General features: G+C 42.5%; 1 protein-coding gene across 1 annotated transcript; it reads right to left on the bottom strand.

Annotated features, from left to right (window-relative positions):
* Positions 1–4381: 4381 nt before the first annotated feature.
* On the bottom strand, positions 4382–9704 carry LOC124069841 (kidney mitochondrial carrier protein 1). The gene is made up of 9 exons (XM_046409320.1): positions 9484–9704; positions 9214–9361; positions 8731–8825; positions 8401–8486; positions 7618–7713; positions 7356–7480; positions 7014–7137; positions 6082–6162; positions 4382–5563 (listed from the first exon to the last, which is right to left on the bottom strand). Exons 1-9 carry the CDS (start codon positions 9545–9547, stop codon positions 5522–5524), a joined length of 861 nt encoding a protein of 286 aa, XP_046265276.1. The 5' UTR covers positions 9548–9704; the 3' UTR covers positions 4382–5521.
* Between the last annotated feature and the right edge of the window lie 2097 nt (positions 9705–11801).

Here is an 11801-nt window from a genome sequence, read left to right as displayed (position 1 = left end):
CAATTTCACACCTTTCTCAAGTCATATCAGGGCCAGTAACCCTCTCCCAGCCCATTTGTGTCTTGAGTGTTTCGCACAGTGGTTGACAACTGCTGTCTTCGAGACTTCATGTGGATGCTAATTGGAGCTCAGCCGAGAATCAGGACATGTTGCATCCTCTCCTCTCTCCTACCGGTCCCTTCTCTGCTTGTCATCTATTATTCTCTTTCTTCGGGCACTCATCCTCAGCCTCCATGTCAGCTGAGTTCCAATAAAGTTTTTTTCTCCACATCTCCTTGTTGACTCCACCCAACATCTGATTCCAAAGGTTCATTTTTATCCCTGCTCAGCACCTCAGTCTTTCGCCTCTCTTTCCCACCTCCTCCCACTATCCTCCATCCCTCTCCCTCTTTTACAACAAAAGAAAAAGAAAACAACAAGAGTGAGAGCAAGAGATAAACCGAAAAGAAGAACAGCAGTTTCAGACTGTAGTGTGCAAGGGATAGCTTCAGGGTCAGTTAGCAACCCCACTAATGCCTCCAACACACATCAGAAGCCCCAGTGTGTGTGTGTGTGTGTGTGTGTGTGTGCTTGTGTGGATTGTACCTGCTGTGCCTGAGGGCAGGGAATTTTAAATCAGGCGTCCAAGGAAACTGATACAGCTGAATATTTGAATATTTATTCCTTATCAGAAGCTGGGATATTAATGAGGGAGCCATGACTGAGTGGTTTATGGGGAAAGAGACAGCAGGAGAGAGTGAGGCGGGTGGGGGACAGGCAGATGGTGTGTTTACACCTCTGTTTTCAGGTCTTGACTGAAGGAAAGCACATGAGCTCTGCCTAGTGTTTATCCTCTGGAATTACTTGAGAGTGAGCACGCCTAACAACAACGTGGTGATTATTCCCTGCTCATCTGCAGCCTAGTCATTTTTTTTCTAAACTTGTTGTTGGGTGTAGTCAAGAACAAGAAGGGAAAACCAGCTATAGGTTCCTATGACAACTTTTAGAAAGGGCTATGAAAATATTACTGTGTTGCAGTGATAAAAAAACACCATAAAATACCATTAAGTTACTATAAAGTCTCTTCTAAGCACTGGATACACACAATAAATTCCTGTAGGCATACACTGACATTTTGACAAATAAGCTTATTCATTTCCTTGCAGAGAGTTAGATGAGAAAATCAACACCATTCTCACGTCTGTCCATTTTATATAAAGCTACAGCCAGGAGGCTGATAGCTTAATACAACAAAATCACAACTTGTCATTTTTACACTTCAGCTTCTGTACAATGTGCTAATTACTGAGTTTCAAAGGTGCTGACAGGTAGATATTTCTTTATCTTTGGACAGAGCCAGGCTAGCTGTTTCCCCCTGCTCTTGGTCTTTATGCTAAGCTAACCTGACAAGCTGCAGGCTTTAGCTTCATTTTTAGTATACAGATGTGACAGTGGGATCGGTCCCATCTAACTCTAAGTGTATTTCATTTAAATAAGTGACTAACATTTCAAAATATTTCCTATAAGAACGAAGGTCATCTCAACTCAGATGTCACAGCAACATGGAAGCGCCCTGAAGTGGCACAACTTAACTTTCCTTGACTCCTGGAGTCAGAGAGTCAAAGAAGCCAACATGTGGAACAAATCTCCCCTTCCTTTATCTCCTTCAACATTCACTCCGTTGGCCTGTTCCCGTCTTAATGGAACAATGGAGCAGCATTACCAGCGGCTCATCCTTGTGATCCTGTCTCCCTGGGGTCCCAGTCCCCTTCCACTGGTGTGTAAATGTAGGTCGACTGTGCTGTGATTTAGCAGGCCTGTTGTTTGTTTGGATGAGAAGTTTTAGTCGAGATGAAGTATCGACTCAGGCACTTGAGCATGTTTACTGGTGTAACAGACGAGAACTGGAGGCGCCGTTCTCAAATAGTCTCTTATTAATGATGATAGACAGTCAGTCGACAAAATTCAGAGTGAAGATGCTCCAGTGTATTAGTATAGCACATTTCCACCTATTTTTATAAACATTTTCACTTTGAGCACAGAAATATCCAGCAATGGAAATATCATAAACCCAAATTGAACATCACAAAAATAATTTAGGCGTGGATAAGATGGAAAAGTGGGTGTATCAATAAAAAGAAAATGCTATCTGAATGGAAACAGACTTAACAAATTTATCATGGCAAACATGAAGCTTCATGTCACTGGTCACTGAAGAGAAGGAAACATCAGACCTGTGTGGATTGCAGAAGAAACTGCAATCTTCCTCAAGAAAGGACCTAAAAAATTATTTTTCCATCATGTTTTCTTGATTGTTTTCCGTCATTCAACTTGTTGTGTCTGCTTCTTCTTCTGCCATGATTTAATGGCAGCTGAGCGAAGAATTAACCCCACTGTTTATCTCAATGTGCAAACTCCTATTATTCACATTTTTTGTTAAAATTTGCGCTACATTTGGGTGGAAACTTGACTATTTTCTGGATAGGAGTAGTTCAGCATTTTGGAAAATACAATTCAATTTCAAGCTGAGTATTAGATGCTAAGATGGGCAGCTGGTTAGCTTAGCTTAGCATAAAGCCTGGAAACGGTGAAACATCTGCAACGCTCATTAATTAAAGAATAATATCTTGATTGTTTAATTGTGACAGAAACATGTAATAATAATATTTTTTTTATTTTTTTATTTTAAAATTTTTTAAAAAAATGCTGCTTTATGGAATGTGCTGGAACATTTCTTAGCTTTGTTTTGCCAGCCAAAGAAAAGTCTGCCACATAACTCCCCATAAAACAATGAATCTCTCTCTGACATTTACTATAAAATTACCTCTGATGTTTGTCTGGGGAAAGAGTTCCTTAAGCATCATTTGACATTTTTGCAGGATCTATCACCCCACCTTGTTTGAAATCCTCACTTTGTCAGCTTGCTGTTCACAGACCAGACTTAGCTGTACAATTTATCACAATATTCACTCCAGGCACAATTTCAGATAGCAGAAGCCTGCACTTTTCTCACCGTGAGAAAGATGTTTGTGACAGCTTCCTAAGCAAGGTATTTTGATGTTATGCAGAATGCATGGCCTGTAAACAATGGATTTTCAGAAGGCAAAATCATTAATTTTACTCAAACTAAGCATCCAGGAATTCACTGAGCATCTTTCAAAAGCTCAGAAAGAAAAACTGTTGTGTTGTATTTCAGCCCATATCACAAATGCAATACTGAGCGAAAAAAATGGCAATAAGCCTGTGATTTTTTCGTGTTTGTCAGCACTGTGCAGCCCAGAGGCAGCACGGTCCCCGCTTCAAATGGATCAACAGACTATGATGCATTTGTCTCCTTGTCTACATTTCCATCCTCTTGTCCATTTATCAATCCATTTATTCACCCGTGTGTTGCAGCGAGCAGCTTTTTCAAGTGAGAAACGACTGAAAGAACTAAAAAAGAAGAAGAGAAAAAAGGAGCACAGCAGAGCCTTATGCCTCTGACATAAAAAGCTCACTCTGATCCCTGGAACACAATAGAGCCAGCCCCCTGCACCCTTGGGCCAGGCAGCAAAATAATACCCATAATGCAGCATGTCTGTGACTGCCGGAATCCCCCGTGGCCACGCTTGTCCAGCTTGTAGAGGATTGTGCCAGAGACGTGATGCCAGGCAGCAGCCCATGCTGCCAACTTATCGATGCCAAATGCTGGCACACATTATTCTTATTCTTTCTTTCAACTGGTCTCATGGACAGTGTAGGATGTTTTTGTACCTTGATTTGACATGGATGTGAGCTGGTATGTGCCCTTCGTGTCTAATGTATGTACTGTAGTGCTCAAGTACTTACACCAGCATACAGACCCTCCTCTCCTCCATCACGTTCTGTGGCAGAACTGAGTCAATCGGCACAATCATGCTTGTCACATCAGCAGTAACATGGCAGTGCAGTTCATGGTGGTTTAGATGAAGCAGATACAACAATAACGGTACTCATACAAGAAAGTCCCATGATGATGCTCCGTAAATAAAAGAGCAACCACACGCATACACAGGGAGAATTCACTGCATAGCTTCCCTCTGTACTCCCTTGTGCTCACATCATCTTTTCAAAACAGCTCTGATGAGGGAAAGCTGGGAATTTACCCACAGAAATAAAAGAGCAATTACATTTTGGATTCCTCTGAATAATTCATGAGTCATTGTTTGTGGGATGCTGTGTGAACATGTGGGTTTGAAATAAACTGGCCACTCCCACTGAAACAATGTAACTGTGCTACATTTGTGGCCTCAAAGTTGATGGCTGGCAATGTAAGAGTAAACTCATAAACAACTATTGGTTTCAACTGGGTCAAGCTGTGCATTGGGCCAGTGCATAGCTCCACAGCACCACACTGTGGTGAAAACCAAGCATAACACCGACATGGTGGATTTTTGTCTTTTATTTCAAATATACACGGCTACAGCAGCATTTCCATCAACATTAAAAGTAAAACAAAATTCCACTGGCTTACACTTTGGCAGCAATGGCAGCTCACAGATAAACATACAGCGCGCAAATACAGTATATAAAAATATACCTGGGGTAAACTGTGGATCATATGCAGTGGTTTCAGTGCCTCATGGCCTTAAATAGCATCATATAATACACTTGTAATCTGTCCAAGTGGTCTAAACCTAAAGCAGTACAGGATATAATATGCAGGCTTATGTAACAAGCATGTCTGTAATGTCTTAACAGCAGTGTATCTGAAAGCAAAAAAAGGCAGGGAGTGCAGAGTCAACACCCAGTTGCCACAGGTTATATTCCTGTCTCGCCACATGTGGGTATGTGATGTGTGTCTGTCCTGTCTGAGAACCCAAACTGGTCTTTAGGCTGTTTATATGGCTGTCATTTATTACCGTACACCGTGATCTATTATTGGCTCTTGACTCTGTAAGTACTCCAGGGAGACTATTAGAATACATAATTTCTCAAACCCAACTCCAACTTTAGAAATATTGAAAAAGAAAAGCCACCAGGTCCTAGTCCAAGTTTGTTGACTCATGCACAGAAAAACTTTCAAAAGGGAATGATCGCTGCGATTGTCAGCTGCCATACAACTTTCTTAGTCCTCATGCAACTCGAGCGTAGATCGAACACAAACCAAGGCACTCAATTGGGAGACCAAGTGTAGAAGGGATGTTTTCAAAGCAGCTTGTGACTGAAACAAATGTTTCATCAACAAGAGTCTGTGACGGTTCTTGCAGTTTATATTTCATTCCAATTTACCAGTCAGCACTTAGCTGAGCAGTTGATCTTAATATAGCATTTGGATAAGCTAAAACATCAGGTGTGGGTAGCTCCCCACTTGCCACAGGCTTAAGGCGACATGTAGCCCAAACAGGAAATCAGGCAAATTCTTAAGCTGCCCCTCATACGTGGGTCTACACCATCTTTCTTTCCCCCTTTCAGTGGGTCCATCAAGGATCCATCCTCATCCAGCCACTCCTGATTTTGGTCCTCTCAGTTCACTGGAGCGTGCGCTCATGCTCATCTCTTCTTCACCATCTTATTCTGTCAGTCACACGTTGATCTTCTTCAGCTGCTCATATGTGAGGAAGAACTGGAGACACAGTAAAGGAACAACAGGCAAGAGGAGTGGATATATTTGTTGGGCAGAATGTGAGGCTCACTGAGGAGTTTTGGCTCTTTCTGTCCTACAGCTCAAAGCCTCCCTTGTTACCTCACTCTGCTCTGCTGTAACAAGTCAATAATCTCATTACATTTTTCAGACCTGTTTGGCGCTCTGTGACCACCTGCAAGCCTCTTTGGCCTTTGAAAGCCTAGAAAGGCTTTCATAAAGCCCACTCTCCACCCTTCCTCTCACCCCCTAGGGCGGGCCCCCATATGCCCTCTCTAACCAGGGGCACTGGAGTACTGAGGCAGTAGTTTCACAAAGTTACATAAGGGAGTTAGCTAGCAATAAGCTAAGATTTCCTTCACTGGAGCATGGCCTGGAATCACTGAATGCATAACAGAATTTACAACTTTTCCCCACTGATTTCTCCAGTTCAAAAGATATTGCATCACAGAGGATATATGTAAACAGACTAGTGCACTAATGAGATGGTTAAAGGATACAATGATGTTCCATGGTCCCAGACGGAGCCAGTTAGGAAAGAAACCCTTGTAGAGGGCCATGAAGCCCTCGGAGCGCCACGTCTGAAAAGAAAACAAACATGTTAAAAACCCTTATTATCTTTTTATCCTCTGATGATTGTTCTAAAGTTCTATCTGATACTGAGAAATAAGAGACATTTTTAAGTGGGGTCGTAACTCACATGTTCTGTGAGGTAAAATAACTGATTTTGTGAAAAGAGGCTGGTGGCTTTGTAGAGGGTTCAGGTCCCCGTTTGAAAGGGCTGCCTGACGCCATTTTGTACAGGGTTAAAATATGTGTTGCTGTGTGAGAGGAAAATGTACTGTGTTGACTCAAATCATCTCAAAATAAAACTGAATGGTCTTCATTTTGAGCAATGTCTGCACGCGTTAGCTTTTTCTGCTTATTTTCCAGACTGTAGTCAAGAAGCTCAGGAAGGATGTTTGTTTTTCCCTCCTGGGCTGAAGTTGATTTTTAAGTCTTCACTTCGACAGCAGACCAGCAACCAAACAAAACCCAAATTATTCCTTTAAGGTTTGATCTCACATTACTACATTGTATTAAATATCACACACAGGCATTTCATAGCAATAGGCCAGTGATTACAAATTTTGACCATGTTGGTTGCTTTAAAAGTGCTTTAAAAAGTGAAATTTAAAGCCGCGGAAAATGAGATAGCCTAACGTATAGTCCTAAGTGTGAGAGTTAGCTTGTCTTACAGATAAAAGCTCCCTCCAGGGTTACAGAAGATGTTATAAACTATGTTATTTCACAGCCTGAATAGTAGCACCCATGACAAATGAACTGAGCCTCATTTGCAAAATGTGATGTGCTTTTTTAATTTAGTCACCTACAGATACGGTCTGAACAAGTGAAAGATGTTAATTTTATCCATTCGAAGTCTGATACTGACCTGCAGTATACAGTCCAGTGTTCCCTGGTACAGAGCTCCTCCTCTCTGGTTCATCATGCGTGTCCGGACTACGTCCACAGGATTGGAGGCCAAAGCCCCCGCCAGGCCACACACAAAACTGGACCTTCATGATGACAACACATAGGTTCAAATGAAAATCTACAAAACAGTCTACTACAGTCTATTACTGTGGCGTATGCTGCTGCCACAAACTGGCCATGTATAACTTTTATAATAACTAAGATATAGAAATATGTCTTGCCCTGACAAGCAATTTCCTCCCAGCAATAACCATCACACGACAGACAGGAGGAGGATGTCCACGAGACTCGGCAAACTTACAAAAAGTGTGTGTACACGGTGTCCCCCATGTAACCCGACAGGATCAGATGCTTTTTAGTGATGTCATAGACTGGTAGCTCGACCCCGACTACAATGGCTGCTCGCTGAGCCGTGAGAGAAACGCCCTGATGCAGAAACGACAGGAACATTGTCAAAACCAACCAAAGATCAGAGTATTTAAGAACTATGTGTGTGCTACCTGAAACCCATGCAAACTCAGGTCAAAACTGATACAAGTGAAATGTTTTCAGGCTTTCAGTACCTTCCACAGTCCTCTTGTTCCCTCCTCCTGGTAGATATTGATGAAGTTGCCCATCATGCTGCCCTGGATCACATTTCCTTGAGCCTGCATGCGGATCTGGAGGGATGGAATGTAATGTCTATAAACTTGAAGAAATCATGTACAACAATGTAGGTTCATAAAGCCAAGTTTGTGGTGAGGGGGTCTTAATCGGGACCCATTGGAATTCAGAGGCAAAAAAAGGTTAGTGGGGAATTTTGGCAAGCCCAGTGTCCTAAAGTATTTTCTCTACCCTCATTTCCAAGAATTCTCCAACTCCTGCATAACTTGTTTTCATTTCTACTGGCTGCTGTTTACAGATCAGATTTGGGTTGCTGTCTGGCTCCACAATAACTTGGCGGGTGCAGCTAGAACACATCATGATGAAAACGCAATGTTTCAAACCTGTAGCCACATCCATTAGTCTATTAACTCTTAAACACACACACACACAGAGTGAACAGGAGATCATTAGACCCAACAACAGCAGTTCATGCAGAGAAGGAGCTGGGCCAAATATAATGAGTGTGCAAATAAGTATGTGCACATACACATCATATTCATGCACCCATATCGTTTACAGGACACTATGTTAAGTCTTAAAGGTTTCTGTCTATAAATACACCACAAGCGAGGTCTTGATAGCACCAAGATGCCCTTCACTCCACTTGGCAGGCTATTACAAAACCCCACACCTACACCCTGAAGCTGTTACCGACTAGAACAACACGAACCAACACAATTTTCATGTGTGCAAATAGCTACCTTAAGCACATCAGTGGGGTTGGCGATGGAAGAGGAGATGACTCCAGAGAGAACACCACATACCACATTAGTCAGCAATGTTTCATCTGAAAGAGAAGAGTGGGAGGCGAATTGTAACTGTGAACAAGCAAGCATTTGATACCATGCCTCAGGCAGTCAATCTGCAGTTTGTCATTACAGCGTTTAAGAAGCACAGACAGATGACATTTAAATTGTTCACATGCGCATTTGCACTTCCTCATCAAGTAGAATGTGCTAGTGTAGATAGGGGCAGGTCACTGCTTGCCAAAATATGTGTGTGAGAGAGAGGAAGAGAGAAAAAAAACTCACCCTCTGGTCTGTCAACCAGCAGTCGCTTGAGACTCTGGTATGTGCCAATTTTTATGGTCCCATAGGAGGCCTGGCGCAGCATCGCAGGGGCTATTCTGTAAAAGTCAAATTAATTTTCATCAACTAAACATCTCAGCGAGCTTGAAAGATTCACAACCGTGGTTCCTGCCAAAGCCCTTAAACAAAGGAAAAAACATCCCCCTGAAGCATCAGCACATCACCAAAAAAAAGTAAAACACTGAGAGAGGCAAATCTAAGACATCTCTGTCCTCTTCGGTTAGATGGGCCACAGCTGTTTCGAGATAAAGGAAGTGGGGCGATGGCTTTTACAAAACAGGAAGTGCATCAAAAAGAGCTAAACACTTATACGAAACACCAAGCACTGTGGGGTGATAAGCAAAGACTAGGCCCGATACTCAAGTAAGTAACACTAGGTTTGGAGACAACTAAACACAGACAGACACATCAGTGCAACATACTGACCCAGAATACAGTGCCCGGAGCCCCTCCTCTCTTCCTATCCTCACTATAGCATGAAGCATGCCTCTGTAGCGGATCTCTCGGTATTTGCTGTCGCCCACTTGGCCTTGAACTTGAAGACGTGTCTTGGCTAAGTCGATTGGGAAGGTCCCTGAAACAAGAACAAAGAACATGAGGTACTACCTTTGTGAGACCGTAAATCACAACAGAGGTTTAAATAATTAACCGTAATCCACACAGCTCGGCCTCCCCGCCACTCCTCTCATCACTCACCGCATTCCGCTGTCACAGAAGCAAGCCCGCCGAAAACAAAAGGCTTCCAGTTCAGGTTAGACATTTTCTCCAGCCGTGTACCGAGTCACAGTGAAAACCTCCCGGGGAAGCGGGATGGGGGGGGGGCACGATGCTGAAACCTACAGCTAATACTTGGAAGGTGCAGCTGCGTTTGAAAAACGTCCCCGCAGATCCCCGCGTGCCCCTCCTACTGCCGGTCTTAGATGAAGCTCCGCCCACCGTCACTTCCACTGGCTACTGACTGAGCTCTTCCCGCCCACTGCCTGTTGCTAAGCAACCGTGCCAGACAGTAGAGAGGAGCCACCAAGAATACAGAAGAAATCTTGAAATAGTCGACAGTGTTATTTGCAATCTTCCCAGCAAAGACAGTTTAGCCATAATATTGGAAAAATTCCACCCACTGATAATTCAAGATCTGGTTCAGATTTTCTCTGGTTTGAATGATCTCATTACTGGGATTATCTGAAAGCAATATCCACTAAACAGAAGGGTTTAAAACACAGTTATTAGTTTTTCCACCACAAATAACAAGCAAACACATTAATAAATAATCTGAAACTGTATGTAGATTATGTTTACTCTGGCCTACTTACATTAAGTTTATAACTATGTCAGATGCACATTTCTGTAGGCTATAACTGCACTTATATCACATCTATTTGATAGGAGATACTTAATGATAGCTACTATTCTATCTGCATCTTCGCCACAGATAGCACTGTTTTATTTTTAATTGTTAAATTGAATTTTAGTTTCTTTTTAAGAGGTGATGATGATTTTTTTTCTTTTCAATGTGTTTGATTAAATAGAACTTTAGCCTTAGGTGTGTCTAGGCTACTGCTTTTACTGACCCTCTAACATTCTAGTAGAAGTTTATTGAGCCTACAAACATAATCAGGCAATACAGCATGTAATATAGTATAGCATTGCAAGTGAACATATAACCTTTTAAAATGCTCTGTGCTCCTGGTGCTCCTACTGGTTAATCTATTTTCTAAAAAGAAAATAGAAATATTCTTTTGCAGAGGTCAGAGGTCACAGAACATCTGGAGCTCACCTTTGTGCTAATTATGATCAAAAATAAGCAGTAAAGAATGAGTTAAGTATAAGAATAAGTAATAAAAAGATAACAAATAAATCAGTAACTGGCAGATAGCTATATTCTTACAGGAGGTGTCACCAGTATTCTTCAGTCAAGTGGTAACAACATACACAGTGATAGGAATATACAAATGTGAATTTCTGCTTTTGTTTCTTGTATAATAAGTATAATCTTCCATGTCTCGAGCATGTTGGACCAATTACATATGACATGTAATGCAAACAGGCGATCAGTAACAACATATTCTGCTGCAGTCATCCTCAGTCATCTCGACAATATGCAAGAGGGCAGGAGGAGTGGTCAGGTCAGTGTGAGAGCCACTGACCTGCAACACCTTGTCTCTGACGGTTAATGTTCAACGTGTTCATGCAGAGGAGGGTCAGCACCTTGTCTAAGACAGACAAGGGTCCACGTGGACAACGAGCTGGAATATCCCAACAACAGTGAGGCACGCAGATGACTGTTTGTGTGTGTCATGTTGTCTTATTCATTGGTGATGCTGCGTGCTGCAGAGGCAGAGTAACTCAGGTCAGGCATACAGGCTCTTTCAGTTGAATGAACCTGGACTCAGCAAAGGCAGCACAGTTTAAAAGATTGGTTGATAAATAATTGTGTTATCATGGACAACACCTGCAGACACTGGTACTTACCTTTTTAGTCCATATGAAATGACTGTCCATAGTTCAGGTGGTCCTCTGTTTAATGGTTGGTGGGTTCATCTCCAGCTTCTGTTATGTACATAAAAAGTCACAATAGTCCAAACTGCTGGTGTAGAGCAGAGCAGTGTGGTGCTGATGTTGTGTTTTGCTTGTTCAATGTTTGCTTCTGAAGGAAGACGTTTGTTTTTCGTTGTTGTTGCAGCTTTACATCAATTTTCTTCATTCTGTCCTTATGTTGACCTGGGGGAGAACTGTAAACAGCCATGTGCTCACTCCATGACACATGGTGTTGCCAGCCACTCTTTTTCACCTGCCACAGGTGAGCCTCATTACAAGGACAGTTCGGACCCCAGACCAACCAGTACAAGTCACTAGTGCTGTGATGAGGAAGATGACGTTTACTTGAACACACGACGAAAAGCAAGGTATCTGCCCTGCCAGACGTGAAGGCTACGTACATGGCGTCTCGACAGCCAGGCAAGACGCAATGGCTACCTGGGGACATGCTGGTCCAGCCAGATGCCAAGACCAGCCCT

The sequence above is a fragment of the Scatophagus argus genome, chromosome 13, assembly GCF_020382885.2.
Source record: "Scatophagus argus isolate fScaArg1 chromosome 13, fScaArg1.pri, whole genome shotgun sequence".
In the NCBI taxonomy this organism is placed as follows: domain Eukaryota; kingdom Metazoa; phylum Chordata; class Actinopteri; family Scatophagidae; genus Scatophagus; species Scatophagus argus.
Note: the sequence above shows the minus strand (reverse complement) of the source record. Positions and strands in the feature narration are given on the sequence as shown.